Below are 22,867 nucleotides of genomic sequence, written 5' to 3'. Positions count from 1 at the left end.
AAAAGCTCAGAGCTGCTCTCCTATCTATAATGCAGTCCCAGAGGCATTGTAGTGACCTTTCACTGTTGAAGAGACTACCCTGTCACTCCAATTGTGCTTACTCCAGTGGCAGCAATGCTGCTATGCAAGGTGCTCGCCCATTGCCTGCTGATGGAAACAGTGTGGGTTTCAGTGCCATCCCTTAGTACACTTCAAAGCAAATTTATCTGTCACACCCTGCAGTTAGTTCATGAGCAGGGTTTAAAATTAATCATCAAGAATAGCTTTCTGTTACTTTCATTTCGTAGTCTGTTAAATCTGATACTACAGTTGGTTACAACATGCTGTCATGCAGATGGTTTTTTTATGAGCTGCACCCTGGCTGAAGACTTTGGTTCGACACATCTTTAGCCAGTGAACTAACACTAAATCATGCTTTCTGAAACTTGAATGACCAAAATGTACAAGTTTTAGTCAATATAACATGACACTGAGCAACCGAGCCTATAAACTGCAACAGCTTACTGTTGGAAATTTTATCAGAATACAGTGAAAAATGAGAAAAACTAATATTTTTCTCAAATCATTGTGTGAAATTGTCATAATCCCTCATCAGCTCTATTCTAAATGTGCCTCAAGCTACCACCCTGAAAGCCTCTGCTGACATATGTAATCAGTTCCTTTCTTTCTTTGTAAACAAGGTTGAGTGTATCAGGTCAGCAATAGTACTTCCTGCATAAGACCCATCCATGTTTATTCCCCGCTCAAATTTTAGACTGATCTCGAAACTCCCATTCCTTTCAAAGTTAATGGAAAAAATAGTTTTTACCCTATTCAATACATTTTTGGATACCAATGACATTATGGAGGTTTTTCAGTCTGGTTTTAAACATTTACATTCCACTGAAACAGCACTTTTACAGGTTTTTAATGACATCCTTATAGGAAACGATTCTGGAAGCTCTGTGATTCTTGTGCTTAAAGGTGCAGCACTGGATCGGCTTCGTTCCTATTTGAGTGACAGAACGTTCGGTGTTAATATTAAAAATGTTTTGTCCACCTCAGCCCCCCTTTCTTGTGGGGTTCCTCAGGGTCAATGCTTGGTCCTCTTCTGTTTTTTTGTACTTGCTCCCTTTCTGCTCTATTCTTAGAAAACATGAGATATCCCTTCACTGCTGACGACTTCCAAATTTACCTGCCTTTAGCACCTAATAATTCAGGCCCCATCCAATCATTTTAAACTGCCTTGAAGATGTCAAGGCTTGGATGGCTCTGAACCTTTTGAGCTTCAACCAGAGGTAATTATGCAAACCACTTATTAATTATGGCTGGCTTGGGTCATACAAGCCAACAACATATCGAACAGCATGTCACAAGTCTGGGAGTCATTATGGACTCGGGTTTTAAATTTAATAAACAAATCAGTTCTGTGTTGCAAAAAAGCTTTTTCCAGTTAAGGAAAATAGCAAAGCTTAAGCCAGCTTTGTCAAGGTATGACTTAGAGGAAATAATACATGCCTTTATCTCAACTCGGCTCGACTATTGCAATGCACATTATGCTGGAGTCAGCCAAGCATCCCTCTCACGTCTTCAGCTTGTTCAAAATGCTGCTGCTCGTCTCTTACCTGGCACACACAGGCATGAATATATCTAACCTATCCTGTCCTGTATTCATTGGCTTCCTGTTAATGACAGAATTAATTTCAAAGTCCTAACGTTGGCCTATAAATGCCTAAATGGTCTTGCTGCTCCATACCTTCCTGATGAACTTCAGCCTTATATTCCCTCGTGGGCCCTTAGATCAGCCGACCAGCTGCTTTTGGTTTTCCCAAAAATGAGGCTGAAACTTAGAGGAGAGTGAGCTTTTTCAATTGTGGTACCCAAACTCTAGAATATACTGCCTTTAACTATTAGACAGGCCTCTTCACTTCCTGTTTATAAATTCTTTTGAAAACACATCTTTTTTAATTATCATTTGGACCGGTGTGAATCGATATGCTCTTTTTATTCTCTTTGTTTTATTTTATGTGAGAGTTTTAATGTGAGAGGTTTTATCTTTCGTTTTATCTCTTGTTTTGTTTTGTTTTTGTGCAGCACTTTGGGCAAATTTTCAGTTTTTTTATGTGTGCTATATAAATACATTGGATTTGGAGTTTACAGAGGTCAAGTCCTAGAGATACTTTCCCACAATCTTCCACAGAGCCTTCTCTTTTTGCAGTTAGAAGTACCACCCAGTGGTGGTTATAAAGTTTCAAAGACCTCATCAAATATCTGCAAACACACAAAAGTACAGATTTCCAGGCAGAAGTAATAGTGAAATGTGTGACACTCAGAGAGAGACAAAGATGTGAAAAAGAGAGGACAGGAGAGGAAGGGGTGATATTATTTTTAAAGGTACTTAATCCTCAGTTAGTGACATTTGATAAAGTACAGACTTAGTTATTTCATATTGAGACGTGTCTCTGACAACAAATGGATAATTTCATGTTATTCAAAGGTTATACAGGACCTGTATTTACTGTCGGTATTAAACTAGGTAATGTGCAGTGTTGGGGTAGATGTTTATAGTGATGGATTGCTGGACTAGTGCAGGGCAATTCCAGCTTAGGTCCTGTTTAGCAGAGGAGACATGATATGTGAGAAAAATGGAGTATTGAAATATAATGTAATAAACAATATTGAATATTTAGTTAGTTAATGCTTCAAAATAACTACCAGACATGAGTGCTGCTGAAAGCAGCCATGATTGCTCATGTGCTGTAACATCTGCTTATATAGCTGGATGAATTGACAAAGTGTTGACCTTAGAGCCAGTGCAGTCTGGAGCTCACAATAAAATTAACTATGCGGCTTTTTTCTGGTGAGTCATTTTCTTATGCTACACCACTACAATGAACTTAGGATTCCCCTACCTCTCCAGAGCTGAGCAGCTCCTGCAGGTGTAATGTGTAGGTGGCTCATTACTTTTGTTCATATAATGTAGACCTGGGCTGTCAAAATTATGATTTTTTTTTTATTATTATTATTATTTTCTTAATTAATTAATTATTTGGTTTGCAAACATTTAGAAAATAGCGATAATTTCTGTCACAAGTACTAAATCCCCTGTGTTTTTATGTGCTGTTAGGTAATTTAAATGTATAACAATCATTATGCATTAGTTAGTTAGTGCTGGATAGGTTTCACATGAAGACATTTTAACTCATGGCATGACTGTGCTCTCGGATAAATATAATGAGGCACAATATTTGTCTCTGCAGCAGAGTAAAAGTAGAAAACTGCATGAAAAGAAAAGAATTAAGCAAAGCACAAGTAGGCCTATATGCAAATTTCATTTAATAGCCAAGTGATTTAAAATTATTTTTATGCAACTAATTAGCTAATTATTAAGGAACTAATAATTGTTAAGGAACCATTGTTAGAACTGGATCTGTAGTTTTATATTTTTAACCAGATAAAATTTATTGAGCTTCTTTATTTCAGGTGTGTCCCTGGTGCCTCATTTCTCTGTCCAATAACCTTGTAAATAACTTCTAATGTAATTTTACAGCTCAACCATAAACTACTAAAACGCTTCAGACATCTTTGTATCTCCCTAAAACTATCTTGGGTTAAAGTTTCTGCTGTTTGCCATTTCCTCCACTAGAGAGCCACAAAGCACAGCAGGTTGTTCTTTTTCTTTGTGTTTTTACGGCAGTTCACATCTTTTACATTTGCATTACTGCCTCCTTCTGTTATAAACAGTTAACAATTATTAATTGTTTTTGCAGATGTCCAAATTAGTTTACAGTTTCTGGAAATAGTTCATTTTGATCCCTCTACTAAGTTAACAGATGAAGTATATTTTTAGCCCTGCTCCCTTTTATGCTTTCCTCTAACAATAACTGTTATTGCATCTTCATGCCTTTTGTATTACATAAGAATAACAACTGTTTCTGTTTCATGAAATTGATGCAATATCCAGTGAGATGTTTAAGTAAGTGCGACCAACCCCCTGCTTATCTCCCCTACTTTATAACAGAAATGTTTGCATTTCTGTTGCCTGTGTTTCAGAATCTCTCTCAACTCTACTGGTTCTCCATGTGTTATTTTTATGGATAAACACTCTGCCTTCTCACTGAATTAAATTTTTGAGTTTGCTGGTACATGAATACTGCGTTTTCCCTTGATTAAACAATACTGAACAATATTTCATAAATCTAAATCCTTGTGGTGTCTGGCATCTTTTCTTTTCTGTTTTGTAACCTGCTCATTCTAACCCTAGCAAAAAAAAACAACAACCTAATTTGACTCCAAAACAATGCACACTTATACTATCTGACACTTTGCTTCTGAAGCCACTTTGATGATGGGGAATCATTACTGCTGCTCCTGTTAAATCTGTGTGACTTTTTTAACCCAAATGTAAAACACTGGTCTTGTGGCCATTTAGTATGTTGTTTATCTCAAAATGTAAACAAAACATTTTAAAAATGGTTGCTAATTTCTCTGTGTGAAATCTGACAAGGTATTACATCATCATATATCAAGATAAAATGTACCCCATTCATTTGAAAAAAAATAACTAAAATAAATATATAGCTTATCGCAGATTTTCACTTGGTTATTCAAATTAAATAAAATGATGAGTATTCTTGTTATAACATTGTTATCCTACTTTTATCTTCTTTTGGGCTGAAAAAGAATATATAAATGACTTTTTTTCATGGTAAAACAAACACTTCACTTTCTAAAAATGTCCTAAATGCGGACAATGACAGCGAGAACTTTATTTAAATTTACTTCTACTGGGACTCTCATGCTACTGGAGTATCATGTGCAAGAACTCAGCAGACTGATACTGACAACCAAAAACCTTACACAAAATCACTATAATCTAAATTATTCATGCTGTAAGTCTGCCTAATCACAGGTGAAAGTATCTCATGGTTTTAAGAAGAAATTGTGTTTTTCAGTTGTTTCTTTGGTTCAAAGAAGCGGCTGGGATGTGTGGGACCTTGAACTCTGCTGAGATAACAGACACAATGTTACTTTGCTTGTGTTTGCTGTTGTTATGTGCTATGAGATTAATGTTTTGTTCATTAATATAACTCACGTCAATCATTTTATTTTTAGTAGCATAAATAAAACGATTTAAACAAAACAGACTAGAACCCAAGTGCTGCACAGCAAGTAAAATCATTGAGGCAAATATGACTTTTTTCTACTAAAGTTTATAAATAATAATCTTAACCGTTATAAATAGGAAAATAAAACTTTTGAAAGCAATTACCTTAAGCATAACTTCTATTATTTACAGTCGCTGGCGTGTTGGTTTCTTCATTTTAAGTCTGCACTGATATCACGATTAAGTTCTCAAGTTACTGTATCTATAAAACCAGTTAGACTGCACTGTTACACCAGTCTATACACTGTGTTTGCTGGCTTTGCTTCACTTCATACAGTCTGTGTGAACTGGCAGTAGAATATGCCTGAATACCTATTTTCCTCAAATATTTTAACTGGAGATAGAGTTTGTCCATTCTGACTTCTGCTGAAAGCTCGGAGACGTTGAGGAGAGAGATATAAGCAAAGAAGTAAATCAAGCTCATGAAAAGTTAGCTTTCATAGATTAAAGCTTGATAAGTTCATGCATAAAATACTGATATGTTATATTAATAATTTTTTAAAATCTTAAATATATTAAATCATTGATATAATTAAGATTACACTGTTTATTGCCCATTATTGCTATTATTTTTGTGCAATAATGTTAGCATTTATGGAACAGGGAAAATAAATGTCATAAACACAATAAAACCAGTTAAACCTGAGTTATGTTTGGCCAGAAGGGCAAAATGGATTGAATTCCTGCAGGCTATCAAAAACACATCACACACATATCAAATGACTCAAAATTCCACTTCAAACAGTTTTGTGTACCTTGAACATAAACAAGAGGAAAAACTGCTACGCAGTCCAATGAAAACTTTCTTCAACAAAGCAATTTTTGTTTTTTCTCTTTATTCTTAAGTCTTGTTGACGTTGCAGTTATATTCTTGATCTCCTCAGCTAAAGGTATGGATATAAACAAATGGGTAATTTAGTTTTGTTTTTAAATGGTTAGGGTTAGGTTGTGTGGTCAAAGTAGATCAACTCAGTCTGAAGTGAGACATGAAGTTGTGGAAGGCAGGAAGCTCACTGTGATTGATATTCCTGGATGAAGGAGTTGTGTTTCCCTCTCTAAGATCCCAGACGGGGACAATCAAAGGTTTAAACCGCCTAGACCAAATACTTTTCTCCTCGTTATTCCAATAGACTCAGCTTTCTCTGTGGAGCAAGAGATGAGTGTGGGGGAGCACATGAAGCTCTTGGGTGAATGGGTTTGGCGATGCACTATGCTGTTCACCTTTGGGGATTTCCTCTGGGAAAAGACAATAGAACAACACATCAAAAGCGAGGGAGAGGCACTCAAGTGGTTAATAGAAAAGTGTTTGAACAGGTACCATGTATTTAACAACAAGGACAAGAGTAACTTATCTCAGGTCACGACGTTGCTGCAGAAGATGGAAGAGATGGTGTGGTACAATGGTGGCAGTTATTACAAGGTAGAAGAGCACATTTTCCGGGTCATCAAAGAAAGGCAAAAGGAGGTGGCTGAGAGGGCAGAAGAGAGAAGGAAGAAGGCCGAGGACCAAAGACATGACATGAAAGCACTCATTCCAGGTGAGTGTGACAGAAGGTGCACTCGAGCAAAAGCTTCCTGTATTGAATGCTCTTGCATCCTTGTGCAGATTACTGCATAGGCAGTACAGTACATAGTTTCAATCCAGGAAAACATCCACCACATGAAAGTCTTGTAAAATGACAAACTTTTTTTTTTAAGTACAGGTGGAGAGATGTCATAGGGGGAACTTTGTAAATGTTAAAAACTTAAAACTTAACTTAAAAACTATCTTAGAAAGCACAGAAAATGAAAAACTGATCTATAAAATGTCAGGTTAAATAATATCTTGAGAAGCCACAAAAAATATGAATTTAAAAAAAGTGATTTTTCTTTTCTCAATGTCGTTATAGATGTCAGTATGGTGTATTGCAAATGTCCACTAAAATATATCGGAACTATGGGAATTTAATCATTGTATCTGAATTTAATAACTTACATGATCTGTGAGCTCATGTAGTTGATGTAGTTCATGTACTACATCGAAGGAGAGGGGGAGGCCCTACAGTCTCTAGTTGAACAATGTGGAAATAGATATCATGTAGTTGATAATAAGAATGCAAGTGATGGTACACAAATCTCAGAGCTGCTGGAGAAAATCACTGAGACTGTGGCAGCAAATGGGTGGGGCTACTTTGTTCCAGACCAGCAGATATTTCAGACCATCGAAGAGAGAAGAAGGAAGGTGAAAGAAGGAGCAATGCTGAGGCAAAGTCAAGTCAAGGCCACACGAGAATCCCTTGGAGGTATGCTTCACTATCACCTAGCATCAGTGTCACAAGTAAAAACGTGCCGCAATGTCAGAGCTGTTTCCACACACTCATATTAAATAAATATTAGAGATGGACAAAACACAGAAATATACTTCAAAAGAACAGCAGTACCTTTTGTTGAAAATGCTAGAGGATATGAGTGACTGTAATAGACACAGTATGGTTATTCAGTAATGATAGCAGTATAGTGTCTGTCACATGTCAAATAACTTGGCTTTAACAAAATGTCCAGGTAATTACATCTTACCGAACTCAGAAACGACCACCCCTCACCCCTCAAAATGGACAATATAGACAGAAGTGTATAATCTTACCAGTGACAGAGCATCCTCACTCAGATCATATGCAACATGACATTTTCCCATTTCACTTTGCTCTGACAGCTGTCTTCTTCTCAGTTTCCAGTAATAAGCTACAGGAACTGAGAATAATACTGCTCGGTCAGAAGACTGTTGGAAAGAGTGCAACAGGAAATACTCTCCTGCATAAAGAAGTCTTTGCATCTAGTCAGAATGAACAATGTCAAGTGCAAGAGGAGGAGGTTTCGGGCCGACGAGTTGAGATTTCACTGAGCCCAGTAGGAGTTCATGTTACTCTGCTAGTCATTCCTTTGGACCTGACATTCAGAGACGACATCCACCTGAGAAATGAGGAGAAGTTCAAGAGGAAGCGGCCAAAACAGGAGGAGAGAGCTGGAGTTGATGATGGGGTTCAAGGAAACACTCCCTGAGCTGCAAAATGACATCAAGGAATGTGTGAGACGCATGAAATACAAGTCACTGAGTGAGTATTAAGATGCAAGAATAAAAAATCAGGGGTTACTAACTGAAAAATGTCAGTTGAAGTGAGGCTGTGGGTGGGTGTAGAGTGAAGAGATAATTATTTTGGTACACTGGCTCTATCACTTGTATAGTAGTGCTACGCTGTAGGTCAGAGTGGGATAATTATTAGGGATGGGACTGGAGAACTGGTTCTCTCCTAGTAGTTCAATGCCGACCAAAGCCCAGCAGCCAGACCCGGAAGTTCAACAGGTAAAAGTAGTGATGTGCATTCAGGCTGTAGGGATATTTGTTGGCGCGTGTTACTGTAGCCTATAGGTTTATATTGTTACCTGGTAATCATGAGACAATGTGTTTCAGGTCATTTTACAGAGAAACGTAAGAGTAATGTTAAACAAATTACTTTCTCCTGGGAGTAATTCAGCAATGTACTGGATTACTTTTGTTTGATTAATGACCCCAACCTCTCGTCACAACAAAGAGGGGAAATACGTCCAGCATGTGCAACATTTGAGCACATAGAACGTAATTAATTTGGACGAATGTATATTCGATTTTTAATGTTGTATGTTATTTTTATATTGTTTTAATCATATGCTTTGATAAGCACCGTCACATGAGTTGCCAATAAAGCCTCTGTGCTTATGCTAGAGTGAGTTCCTGAAACAGCAGAGGGAGCTCAAAGTGTGCTAAATTTTGTCCAGGTTGGAAATCACCTCCACGGTGCTCCTGGCCAGTTGTTCTATGCAAGTGCAAATGTTGGCTTAAGCATTATTAGATGTAATGGTGTACACATTTCAGCACTATAAGAGCCAAATCTGCACTTTTATTGATTGCCAGTTCCCTTTGTAGGAGTATTGTAGAACTCAGGGTAATCAGAGCCTAATCATTTCAATTCAGTTAAATAAATCATTTCAGGTATTACATCTGATAAATAAAAGGACCTTCATGTAAACACTATATAATTTCTTGTTTCTTTTTCCCAAGGAGTCACATTGTGAAGATGGTACAAAAGATACTATTAATCCTCACAAACAGTAGTTTATCTGAGATGTATGTTAAAAGCTTTTTACCTTATCATATTCAGCAGTAGTAAATGGCCTGTATTTGTATAGCGCTTTACATGTTCAGTCATCCACCCATTGGTGATGGCAAGCTACAGTCACAGCTGCCCTGGGGCGCACTGACAGAGGTGAGGCAGCCGGACTCTGACCACCACCAGTAGGCAACGGGTGAAGTGTCTTGCCCAAGGACACAACGACCGAGACTGTCCGAGCCGGGGCTCGAATCAGCAACCTTCCGATTACAAGACGAACTGCCAACTCTTGACCTACGATCGCTCAGTAGCATTAATAAACATTTAGAGAGAGGTATACCGTTTGTCTTGTCAAGCATATGTTTCATTTTTATTTATTTATTAACTCCATGCGTTGTGTTAGATGTCATGATTCAGTTTAATAGTGATTTTAAAGAGTAGCTGTTTTAGAAAATATTTATATTTCAAAAATGACTCCAATAAATCTTATGATTCTGTATTCCTTGTTAAGGTAAATAATATAATTGTCTTCATTAATTATTATTAACTGAAAAACTGTGCCAATTCTCAATACTTTTATATTTATGATAATTTTAGCATGTTATGGGATTTTTATTTTTTTGCTAGAAAAAGTAATTTCAGGAGAAGGTACAACAATGTGGAAAGTTTCTCACTCGATTTAGCAGAAGCTGAGATTAATATCTATCTATCTATCTATCTATCTATCTATCTATCTATCTATCTATCTATCTATCTATCTATCTATCTATCTATCTGTGTATTTTCTTCCCTTATCTTTATAAAAGGAAAGATAAAAATCGTCACTTCACTTCCATGCATGCTGGGATTTCCCACAATGAAAATAAAAACAAAGTACAAAGTTGTACAAAGTTATGATTTTCCTTTTTCTATTTTTTGTGTTTAAAACGATACAGATCGTTGTTATGTCCATCAGTTTGTTATGATGGATTTCTTTTTATACTTCATACAAAATGATAATTAAAAAACACAATTTTACATAATCTCCTCTAGGAATAAAGAAAAAGTATTCTGATCCTTTAATTCACCACATTTCACATAAAACTATCTTGACAGTTAAGTGTGACATGAGAAGCTGTCTGAGTCTCTCCTTATGATAACAAATCAATTTTCCACTCAAGTTGCTATCTCTCTGAAGAATGTCCTAACTTAAAAGGACACATCAAGTCTGTGGCCCTGAAACTATCTTAAGATGTCAGTAATTTTTTCCCTTAAAAATCAATACATGCATAGTTTTCTTTATAGTGCAGGCCATGGACAATTTGGAACAACTTTAAAGAGACACTTTGAGTATATAGAGCTTGTTTCTGGCATTACATTTTAAAAAGGTCATATTCAGGGTTGGTTTCTTATAAATAATGCAAGCGGTATTGCATTGACCTTTCTATCTGAAGAGCCTCTCTGCAAGCCAGTATCAAGAGACATTTTCTGGTAAGTTTAAAAAATGTAAATTTTCTAGTCCTCAAATAAAATGCTCTGCATTTATGACGAACCTTTCAACCTTAGCTACATTCTACAAAGTGCTTTTTAGTATGTTTCGCATTCACCCACTCAGACACTCTGATGCTGCCACACCATGTGCTCGCCCACTATTGAGAGTGAGTTTGATATGATATTGAGACATTTTTAAGAGGTCTTTTTGAGTTACTTTTAAATAGTGAGGAAGACAGTCCTCGCTCACTGGCCACTTTATTACATTAACCTGTTCAACTGCTCGTTAATGCAAATATCAGCCAATCATAGCAGCAACTCAAGTGTATTTAGACATGTAGACCTGATGACCTGCTGAAGTTCAAACCAAGCATCAGAATGGAGACAAAACTGCCTGTAGTGACTTTGAATGTAATATAGTTGTTGGTGACAGGCAGGCTGGTCTAAGTATTTCAGAAACTGCTGATCTACTGAATCTTCCTTCACAACCATTTCTATGGTTACAGAGAATCTTCAAAAAAGAGAGAAACCTTTAAACTAATAAGAGGGGAGCAGTAATGAATAAATAACCACCCATTACAACCAATTTATGAAGAAAAGCATCTCTGTAAGTACAAAATGTAAAACCTTGAACTATGCTAAAGCAGACCACTAAGAACAGTTAAACCGATTCACATTGCTTCACCAACACTGAACAAGGAAAGATTGAAAAAATATTGCCTAGTCTGATGAATCTCAATTTCTGCTGTGACATTTGGATGGTAGAGCCACTGCTGAGTGTCATTAAAATTCTCTCTCTCATAGTGTGTTTTGTCCAGTCTCTTTAAGATCGCTTCTTCTCATTTTCCTTTCTCTTTCCCTTCACCACCAACCAGTTGAAGGGGATGGTTCTGCCGGTGGTTTCTCCCAGTTACAAAGGGGGTTTCCCTTCCCACCGTCGCAAAGTGCTTGCTCGATTGTTGGGGTTTTCTCCCAAACTGTAGGTTTTTACCTCACAGTAAAGCGCCTTGAGTCGACTTTTGCTGTGAATAAACCTGAATTGAACTGAACTACACCGATCCTCTGTCCTATTTGACTTTACGCCTCATCCAGTCGCTTAGAGACTAGTGTCACCACCTTATGTGGCCCCTGTAACTCCGCAGCTGTGAGCCGTTTTCGCCACTAGAGGACAACCAAAGCGCGGCGGCTGTGCGAGAGCCTCTCAGTGACGTAGATGTCATGAGACGGAAGTGAAAAAATTGTAGTCGTTAGCACTCCTGATGGTGACATGACAAATCAAACTGCATTCTAAAACACACAATCAGCGTCAGTGAAAAACCAGGTATGTATTTAATGGGATAGGTTGTGCTGCGTTCAGTGTACAGCGTTAATGAAGAAGTGTTGTATACCGCCGGTTGTGCTTAATCTGTGCTCGTTTCATTGAACTGAATGAGCCCAGCCCACAACGGAGCTAATTAGCATGCTAAGTTTACATTCAGTGATACTTGTATTCAGTGTTTTGGCATTACTGAGCACTGTATACCTGAATACTGAGAGCTCTTTACGGTAACTTGTTAAAACTTCTGTGTCAGTCTGTCAGCACTTTGCTTCTGTATGTCATGTGAACATTACTCTGGCCTAAACATGACTGTCACCCCTCATAAACAGATTTTTAAAGAAGCCTCCTTCACTAACAGCAACGATGGTAAGAGATGAACCATTTACTATACTTGTTCAAATCTAGGCATTTCCAGTGCATGTGGAATTACAGTAGGTCAATTATTTACACATTTAGCCAGCAGAATAAACTGTACTCTGCTGGTATATCCTTCTCTTTTTGCTTTTGACAGCATGGCAGAGTGAAGATTAAAACTACAGCCCAGCAGGAGGAGGAGAAAAGAAAGGAGAGGGAGAAGAAGCTCAAGATATACGTAGCAGCACGTGATGCCTGTTTTTCTAAGGTGGAATATTAAATTTCCCTTATGTTTTAATAGCAATACTGCAGCATGTCTTTGGGTTAGTGTAGGGGTGTCAAACATAAGACCTGGGGGCCAGAATCAGTCCAGCAAAGACTCCAATGTACTCCACTTGATTACACCAACATTAAGTAATAACTAAACAATTAAATGACAGAAAGGTTTTTCACCTTTTTTTTTCTTTTACAGTGGGTCTTTTAAAAAGGAGAATTTTCTGTAAAGAACGGCAATTTTTTAAAAATGATGTACAAAAAATTGGGGGGAAAAATCGAAAGATTTTGTTAAAATTCTGCTTCTCTTTATTTATATCTTATGAACTAAATGTGAAGTTACTTCTATACATTGACAGAAATGTGAGTTCCATACCTTCCATAGGTGGTTGGTCAGAACAAGGAAAAAACCAATTCAATTTTGTCCACATTTGGATATCAGCCCCCTTTTATCCCTTTCTAAATTTTCATCTGTCTTCTAATGTAGTCATCTTTTAACAGTTGTAAATAGTTAACTAATGGACAGTATTTAAACTTAATGTGATATTCATATGTAAAATGTTTTTGTGGCTCAGGTGTGTGTCTTTAACAGATAAAAATGTGTTGTGTTTTTCTCCGCCTGCTTTTCACTCCATGTATTTTCCTCACCCTCCTCACTTTCTCCCGTTTGACAGAGAAATGAGGGTATCTGGGATGATGAGGCTCTTCAGCTCACCCAGCAGCTCCTATCATCCAATCCTGACTTTGCAACCCTGTGGAACTACAGAAGAGAAATCCTAATGCACCTGGAGACTGTGAAGTTAGTACTCACAGATTCGTAGTTGAATCCTTTTTTACTGAATGGTAAGTCATTTGCGGTGTCACAGGAGAATGACGATTTTGTTTCCCAATATCCTCTGCAGAGACAAAGATGAAGTGCAGAAGGTTTACGAGGCTGAGCTGTCGTTTACTGAGTCTTGCCTGAAAGTGAACCCAAAATCTTATGGCAGCTGGCACCACCGAGGTTGGGTCTCCGCCCGTTTGCCTCGACCGGACTGGGCCAGGGAGCTGACTCTGTGTGATCGCTGCTTGAGCCTGGATGACCGCAACTGTGAGTGGGAGAAAAAAATAAAAAGGAGCTGAATGTTAAAGATGTGTAATAATGCATTTTTTATAAAGTAATCGATCTAAACCTTGTCCTTCACTACATTATTTTTACTCATGTTCTGGCATGTTCTGTGTTTCTGTCTTGCCCAGTCCATTGCTGGGATTACCGCCGAATGGTTGTAAAGATGTCTGGCGTGCCTGTAGATCAGGAATTGGCATTTACTGATCGTCTTATTGGCTCCAACTTTTCCAACTACTCCAGCTGGCACTACCGTAGCACCCTTCTGCCTCTGCTTCACCCAGAGTCTCCAGAGCCCCCTTCACCATGCCGTGAGCCTCCCCAGTCCTCCCCCCCACCTTCTCCTCAAACCCATTCCCATCGGGTCTGTGAAGAGCAACTACTAAAAGGTAAACTGCAGTTCCCAATAGCAACTGATAGGGGGCAGTGTAAGTCTTTATTATCCTTAAGTAAAAGGTGTTATTTTGCAAATGAAGTCAGATTGTATATTCTATTACAGTGAAATTGTATTAACTACTTTCAGAATATGAGCTTGTACAGAACGCTTTCTTCACTGACCCTAATGACCAGAGCGCGTGGTTTTACTATCGCTGGCTGTTAGGCAGAGGTATGTCTATTGGTCGTAGTGTCTGTAAGTATGAACGAGAATACATTTCAGCTTTGCTGTGCTTTGTAAAACACAAGTTCTTTGTCTTTTTAACAGCGGAGCGTGAAGAGATGATAAGCTGTGTGTATGTGAATCGGGATGAGGAGAGAGTGGCTGTGGCCTTCTCCAGGCCTGTGAATGTCAGTATCTCCACTTTTTCTTCACTTAGAAAATGCTGTAATGGAATTCAGGATGAGCTGTTCTTTATTTTATTTTTTTAATAAGGTGACCTTAATAAATACCCTGGCATTTTAGGGTTCATTGTCCTAAAGAAATTAAATGTGACAATATTCTAAAGTAGACTTGCAGATACATTTTTTTCACATAAGTACTTTAATTTGTCCTTTTAGAAAATTATATACTCTTTTTTTTTTTTTTTTTTTTTTTTAGTTAGTTAGATGTTGTAGATTTGTGATATGTAAGGGTATGAATATGCACTCACCATCTACTTCTTTAGCTACACCTTGTTAGTACTTTTTCCTCCAGAATTCTCTTAAGCCTTTATGACACATTCAAAAAGGTGCTGGAAGCACTTTCTCAAAGATTTAGGTCTAAAGAAGTCTATAGAGTTGCTGCAGATTTTCTGGCCACTCGTCAGTGATATGAATCTCCCGTTCCCTCACGTCTCAAAAGTTGTTTTGGTCTGAGATGTGACTGTGGAGGCCATTTCAGTACAGCGAGCCTCCTGTCATCTTCAGGAAAACAGTTTGATGATTTCAACTTTATGGTACGGTGCAAGCAACCATCACAAGATGGGTACACTGTGGACATGATGGGATGAACTCAGGTGTTTAACAATGTTCCTTTCCACTAAGGGATCCAAGGTGTGCCAAGAAAATGTCCCCCATACCATTACATCACCATTACCAACCTGCACTGTTGGTACAAGGCAGAATGGATTTGTGATTTCATGTTGTTTATGCCAAATTTGAACCTATCATCTGAATATTGTAGCATATATCAAGACTCATTAGACCAGGCATGTTTTTTATTTGCCACTTGTCTAACTTTGGTGAGTCTTTGCAAATTAACGTTGCCTTTGTATCAACTTGAAGCTGTCTGAATTTTCTACTTTTGAGACCATTCACTACGAACTCTAGAGATGGCTGTGCAGGAAAATCCCAGTGGACCATTTCTTTTTGAAAGACTTACACCAGGCCGTCTTGCACCAACAACTTTGGTACTCAAATAGGTGTCACTTAAAAACACGTTTCAATTTTAACTTGTGGTCTTGACCACGTCTACATGCACTGAATTGCTGCCTTGTGATTGGCTGATTAGATGTTAGCTAAAAAAGCAACTGAGTAGGTGTACCTGATGAAGTGACTGGAGAGTGTAGATTTAGGTATTCATGATGTGCATATAATCATGTGCAAAGTGGAGTTTGTGTGTGAGCTGTCATGGAGACTGTGACAGTTTTGGAAAAGTGAAGACTGGTAAGATGTGTCTAACCAGTTTTTTGTTGTTTTTTTAAACAAAGTTGCCTTCATATGGTACCCTGTCTAGACTTGGTGAACGTTCTCCCTGCTTTTGTCCTTTCAGGCGCAGTCAGTCGGCTTGTTCCTCGTCCTTGACGGTCAGCCCCAGAGAGTGGAGTGGAGGAGTGTCCATCCGCGCTTTAAACAGAGCCCTGTCTGGGTATCCTTTTCCATTGTGACTTAAAACTGACAGGTTACCCCTGCAGAGAATAAGAATACTTTTCCTGGTGTGCTGCTGATTGAACAGCATACTGGTTTAGCATTCTGCTCTTATCATTCTGCACGTACCTCATGCTGCTAAGACTCTGTGGTATGTGCATCAAGAGAAAAGGTTTCATCATGAAACTTTGATCAGTGCACTGCAGTGGAATGTTATGTTGGCTTTAGCACACTAGTGAAGGGAGTTCCTTGTCAGAGTGCTTGTCAGAGTTTAGTAATACATGACATCATGTTTAGACTGACTATTAAAGTTGATAGCTGAAGTTAATACTTTTGGAAAGAGTATCTCTAAGATTAGTTTTGTTTCTGATCTCAGAGGCCAAGCTAACAAGATGGAAAAATGGTTAAAACTCCAACTGTATTAGTAGTATGTAGAACAACTTCATTGCTTTATGGTTCATTGGCACTAGAGTAAAACTAGGATGGCAACCTCCTGGCGACTGGGAAAAATTGGTGGTTGCCTGGGATTTATTCAATACCAACTGGTTGCCTAGAGGTTAAATGTCAAGCACCTTTAACCTTGCACAGGTTTGCTTGATGTGAGGCAACCTTATTTATAGTTTTAGTACCACAACAGGTCACATTGTAAATGCTAATGTGAACCAATTCAAACACAAACTGTTAGCAGACTCATTCCATCTTATTACCACTTTATCACTTATATATATATATTTTTTTGAAGATGGCAGCTGACAACAAGCAGTCACAGACCAAGTCTCTGTCTTGTCTCAGTCTCAAACTACTGGTTTTCCTTGTGTGACTGTAGAGTTACCTTTACATTTGGGTGAAGAGTAGGGAAAAAGCAAATACCAGTACCATACAAATTGATACATGTTTCCCGGTAAGCAGTTAAAAGCAATGGGAGTGGCATATAAGGAGAAAAACTTTGGAGTAATAATCAGGATTTTCTTCTAAGTGTGCGGTATGTAACACATTGGTCGTAAGCAATGTGTAAGTGGGCACACTTAACACTGTCTTCATAGGGTGATGGCATTTGCACAGTAGTCATGGAAATGACCCTCATTGATATGCAAGCTCAGTAATTAGTAATAATGTCCTCGATATCTGTCATTCACATCCATATTCATTCACAGTTCCACGTGAATATTTTATTTTTTAAACCAGATGCAGTCATTCGCTCAGAAACAGGAGTCTTCTTTACCTTAGGCTGCTTCTCTCTTTGGTATATTCTAAAATGTTTTGTCTGAAACAAAGTGCTCAGTGCTCTTTGTAAATCTAAATGAACTTATTAAAGCCTCAATAAAGTTTGGAGATTTAATATTTTAGTCATAATGCCCAGCTCTACCTGGCTGGCGTATTGGCCCTGGAAATCAGCCATGGACTTAGTATGCACACTCACACTGTGGGCCTGGGCGGGTTTGCTTTAAAGTGACTAATTTATGTTCAAATCAAATGCTTCCGTTTCACTTTTGGAATACATAATTCATGTTTGGAGGTTTTCTCTCCTTAGCAAAGGCTTAGATATGCAATCTGCCTCCTGGAACGATTAGCGACATCACCAATGAACGCAACCTGACTGTGCACTGGACTGAAAAACACACTCATAGGGACTGTGCTCTCTACACAGGTGACGCATATACATATCTATCATGTTGTGTTCTTTCAAAGGCAGGATGATGACTTTCATGACACTGTGAACATTTAACTTTCATAGGTCGAACTGAGAGTTGGTGTAGGGACTCTGCCACAGATCAGGAACTTTTCAGGTACTTTTGTTTTTGGAACAACTGAAACATTTTGTAGTTTGCCTTCTTTAGGGATTAGGAACCAGATATGGTCTTTTTTTGCAGGAGCGAACTTTCAGTAGAAAAGACTTCTGTGCTACAGTCGGAGCTACAGTCGGTCAAGCAGCTACAAGAATTGGAGCCACTCAATAAATGTAAGTGCTTTTTCTTGTATGTTACAGGGTTTACAGGAAATCACCAGCTTCGCACAGAAACAGATCTGTGGCTCTTTTTTTACAATGTGTGCATGTGTATGAATTTTGTAAAACTCAGCAAAGCCTCGATTCAGACAGGCCACAAAGTTGAGCTCAGCCCACAATCAGCTGATAACAGGTGATCTAAAACAGGAGCCCATATCAGCTGAGACCAGCTGAGAAATATCACATAAAGTGTGCTATTTTAGGTGTTTTAGCCTGCCTACCCTTGCTGCTTGTTCTTCAAGCTGCTTTGCGACCTGCATTCACCCCTGTTTTTCACGCTGTGCCCTACTTATGCAGCCTTTATGTCCTTGCGCTTGCAGAAGCGATCCCCTGCCTCAGGCTTTTCATGTATGCGTGCAGAATGACAGATCAGAGCAGAACAATAATGCTAAATGTGAATCTGATTCCTGCATAATTAAGAATATGGTTTTGTTGTTGTTTTTAAGTACTAATCTCTTGAGTAATTGTTCTCTAAAAGAAGTGGAGCCCACTGATAGGGCATAGAGACACTACTTGGGCTGACCCTGGGGAAAACTATGGAGTGAAACTAACTAGAATAAATATGATTTGCAGGAAAAACACACAAGCAAATGTTTGCTGATGCTATCTGGTTGACCTTTACGTCACTAAAGTCAATTTCTATCCATTTGTGTTGTCATTGATTGATAAAAAATTGTGGGGTGTGAGCATTTTTTCAGCTTCTGAAATGGAGAATCTTTAAGAATCTCTGGCCTATAAACATAATTACATAATACATTAGCATTATAACTGTGTGCAATGTGGTTGCGAAACTTTGCAGGTGTGTAGTTGACATTTTCATGAAAGGCAGCTTTGATGATGGGAGTTAAGGAACGTATTGGTGAGATGGTGTGCTTGTTCCCATTACAAGATTAGGTTGAGTATTGAAGTTTGATGTTGCTGGTGATAAAGGTCTTATACAACCACTGACTGCTAGCTTTGCCTCGGCAGGGTGCTTACTGACCATTATTCTCCTGATGAGGGCACTAGACCCTCTGGGATACGAACAGGAGATGCTTGCTCATTTTAGAACACTCAAAGTGAGTATAATCCACATACAGTACAGTATATGGGACTGGCAATAAATGCATTTGTCTACAGTGCAGTCAGCAATCACTAATTAAATGGCTTTATTCACTAGGAAGTGGATTCCATGCGCTCTGCATATTACAGTGACCTGTGCAGCAAGTTTATGATTGAAAACACCATCCTGAAAATGGAGTATGCTGAAGTGCGCGTCTTCAGCATTTCTGACAAGGTTGGGTCAGAAAAACAAGACATCAGATTTCCCTGAAACCTTTTTTGCTGATTAGGGAGGTGCTTAAATTTGATTTCTTTTTTTCTTTGTAACAGAACCTGACCACTTTATGCCATCTGGACCAGCTGTTGTTGGTTACCCATATCAATCTGTCCTCTAATCACCTGCAGCGGCTGCCTCCTCAGTTTGCCATGTTGCAGTGTCTCGAGGTGATGAAGCTGCAATTGAAATCCAATTTGCTCTCCTGCATGGACAGTGATTCTTTTCCTCTTTTGTGTCTGCACCAATAGATTAGAAAAGGAAAGACAGATATTGATGAAATTCTTCTCCTGCAATTCAATGACTTCTTCATATTTGCAGGTCTTGGAGGCTGATAACAACGCCATAGAAAACCTGGAGGGAGTTTATCACCTTCCCAAACTGGAGGAAGTCCTCTTGAAAAACAACAGTATCCTTAAGTTAGTAGTGTGTTCTGGATCTCCATTCATCCTTCAGAATTAGTGTCATAGGGATCAGTTTATATTGTCTGTTTGTCTTTTCACAGGGAACTAGTGACTCAAGAAATGTGTTAATCAGTTCTGAGTGGCTCAGTGCTTCAAAACAATCCTGTAAAGAGTGCGAACAGCTGATGTAAAAGACACGCTACGCACTAAGATTGTGTTTACAGCATTTAGAAAATTGCACTTTTAACAAGACTCTTCAGCTCAATACACGAATAATTTATTTTACCTATGTCTGAATCGATCGGGTAAATAAAAACAGCACCGCAATTTCACCGAACAAACAGCATCATTAAGAAGCGAAGAAACATTTAACAACACATCATCACCACAGACTCCCTCCTCTTCATGCTTCACTTCCCCTGCTACACTTGGGAGGAATTAATGTGATTTGCAGGTTATGATGAGGATGGTTACTGTTTTTCTTTTTTTCCTCTGGCAATCACAGTTGCTATTTTTAGAAAAATGAATTTATATCTCAGTGTCATATTTGTCATTTAGATCTTACTTTTTACACCTGTGCTTGGAATATGTGCATCAGAGCTCATGTTATTCATTGTTACTGATGTTACCACAGCACACTGCAAGGGATTTTCATTAACTCAAACATGCAGAAATCTCTACATTGGCAGATCTTCAGACGTTGGCATCCTGCCCCAAGCTGAAACGCCTTGACCTCCGTGGAAACCCCGTCACTCAAACGGCCAATGTCGAGTCGGAGTTAGCCGAACTGCTGCCCTCAGTCACAGACCTCCTGCTCTGATCCAACGCAGGGCAGGAATCACTGCCATCTTTGTTCTGTCGTTCAGTTGTCCTTCACGTTCTGAGCTGTTTTTGGTGGTGAGTGGGTGTCATCTTGTGACTGTGTCTGTTCCACCTGTTTTGGAAAAATGTCAGTCACAGTGAACCCTGTTGGTCTGAAAGCCTCATACTTCGGAGCAAATGTCAGAACCCTCTCTAGCATCTTCAGCAAAAAGTCAACATTTCTGTGTGTGTGTATGAGTGAGTGCGTAATAACCAATGTTGCATTTCTTTGTTTGTGTGTGTACAAATGTCTTTAATGCAACAGACCAGTGCATGCAGAAACATTAATAATGAAGTAAACTAATTATGGATTGGCAGCGATGATGGCTTATTGCTTCCAAAAGCTTAATGGCTGACTTTAAAGAAAACGTTATGCTGGGTGATCAGAGTATTGCATCACTCTCTACAGATTTTTTTTAAGGTCGGTTAATGCATTTGATTTATGACATTATACTGTTGCACAGTAAGTCACAGATCCAGTAATAAACAGCACACATTGTGTCACTGCCTTCCAGTAAGCCTCTTGTGACTTTTTTCCACTGAAAGAAAAATGCATGCCTTAAAGTAAAGGTTCATAATGGTTAACTCACATTTTGATCTTAACTGTCTCATTTCTGTAATACTGGTGAGGATGTGGTGGAGCTCAACCACAATGTAAAGTACCAGCCAGACTTTCTTGGTCTTGAACAGTAGTTCGATAATGCAGTTTGGCAGGTATACGACAACATTTTTGCTCCACCAAGGTGATTCCAAAAACATTATTAACTGAAAGCTTGTTTCATATATATCAGGATGGTGTGTAGGGTATCCCTAAAGATTTTTTGTAAAGAATGAAGAAGTGGGAAGCTTAAAAAACATCTACAGTTAAGAGTATATGAAAGTCATGTCCTTAAGAAATATCCAAAAATCCAGCAAAGACCTGACACAGGAGAGGTGCATCTGGCCTTTAGTTGATTCATCTACTGTGTGCTGAAGTCTCATCAGAAATGAAGGGAAATGGGGAGAAAAGGCCGTCGTATACCAATCACACAAGAAATGGATTGAGAATAGCTGGTAGCGGGTCTTAAGGAGTGATGAATAAAAAAATTTGGACTCACAAATTGTTGTCAGTATATACACAGGATGCCAGGAAATAGGTATAAGGGTGTGTCTACCATCTGTAAATCATGGTGGAGGTTCTGTTATGGGGCTGAATTTCAGCCAGTGGCTGAAAAGCACAGTTGATTGAATTATGAATGCAGAGAAGTATAGTCAGATTTTGAGCCACCATGCAAAAAAGCATCTATTTGGCGACGACTTCATTAATAACGGTGATCCCAAACACACTGCCAAAGCAGTAGACTCATACCCAGGGCACAGGCAAGTATTAAAGCAGTATGGGATCATTTTAACAGGAATTGGGGGAAAAGTCAGCCAACATCCCAAAAAAGAGTGTTAAATGTCTTTCAAGACAAAAAAAAAAAAAGTACTTACTCTAAACTCCCGAAATCTTCATTTTAAAACCTTGGTGTTTAGTTTTTCTTTTTTACCCAGATGTGGCCATATTTAGGAGCAGTATTCATTAATTATAAACTGCCAGGTGCATAGTGGAAATGACCATACAAAAGAAATATCCGACTCACTGGAACTGGAGCAAAGACTTTTTAGATGTGCTGTACTTGGGTTGTGCATGTTATTTGTCAGTTAACTCTATTACAGAAGCTTCGAAATGCACCACAGGTATAGAACGTTCAGTTCTGTGACTCCAATTAGCAAAGGTGACAGGGTGCAGAAAGGGTTGGGCTTCAGCTGCCAGTGCTGCCACACCTGTTAGTCAAGGTGGCCAAGGCTAACTTTAAGTCTAAACTAAATGAAAGCAGGTGGATTATAAAAAACAGAGAAAATAGCTATAGAGACCAAAACAGTTGTATTTGTCCTCTTGTTTAATTGTTTTACTAGGCTGCAAATATATTTTTTCTAATGTAAAGCTGGGCATTTAAACATAGAGTCTATGGGTATTATGCTTGGATGAACTTCAAATCCAGAAGCACCTAAATTTCACACCCAACTGGAGGTCTGAGCAATCTTTAGGAAAATTAAGTAGATATTATCCTCCTTCCATCGATCATTTTTTTCTTTTTGAGTAGGCTTATATGACAGGCCTGAAAAAATATGTATCTACTTTTATGTATGATTCCAAACTCAGGTGTGCCAGAGCGACTAGCAGTGT

The 22,867-nt window shown here is 38.5% G+C and overlaps 1 protein-coding gene across 2 annotated transcripts; it reads left to right on the top strand.

Annotated features, from left to right (window-relative positions):
• The first annotated feature begins 11,930 nt into the window (after positions 1–11,930).
• Positions 11,931–21,172, top strand: rabggta (Rab geranylgeranyltransferase subunit alpha). 2 transcript variants are annotated; one of them, XM_040040329.1, is made up of 17 exons: positions 11,931–12,061; positions 12,388–12,424; positions 12,570–12,680; positions 13,360–13,484; positions 13,588–13,775; positions 13,922–14,179; positions 14,314–14,397; positions 14,494–14,576; positions 15,979–16,074; positions 17,616–17,721; positions 17,809–17,860; positions 17,945–18,033; positions 19,048–19,136; positions 19,238–19,354; positions 19,450–19,563; positions 19,715–19,802; positions 20,469–21,172. In XM_040040329.1, exons 2-17 carry the CDS (start codon positions 12,422–12,424, stop codon positions 20,615–20,617), a joined length of 1,752 nt encoding a protein of 583 aa, XP_039896263.1. In that variant the 5' UTR covers positions 11,931–12,061; positions 12,388–12,421; the 3' UTR covers positions 20,618–21,172. The 2 variants fall into 2 exon arrangements, with proteins under 2 accessions (XP_039896263.1, XP_039896261.1); XM_040040327.1 differs by lacking the exon at positions 11,931–12,061 and adding an exon at positions 12,077–12,285.
• The last annotated feature ends 1,695 nt before the right edge of the window (positions 21,173–22,867 follow it).

This window comes from Simochromis diagramma, unplaced genomic scaffold, assembly GCF_900408965.1.
Source record: "Simochromis diagramma unplaced genomic scaffold, fSimDia1.1 OVJJ01000026.1, whole genome shotgun sequence".
Lineage (NCBI taxonomy): Eukaryota > Metazoa > Chordata > Actinopteri > Cichliformes > Cichlidae > Simochromis > Simochromis diagramma.
This window is presented reverse-complemented; position numbering and strand designations above follow the sequence as displayed.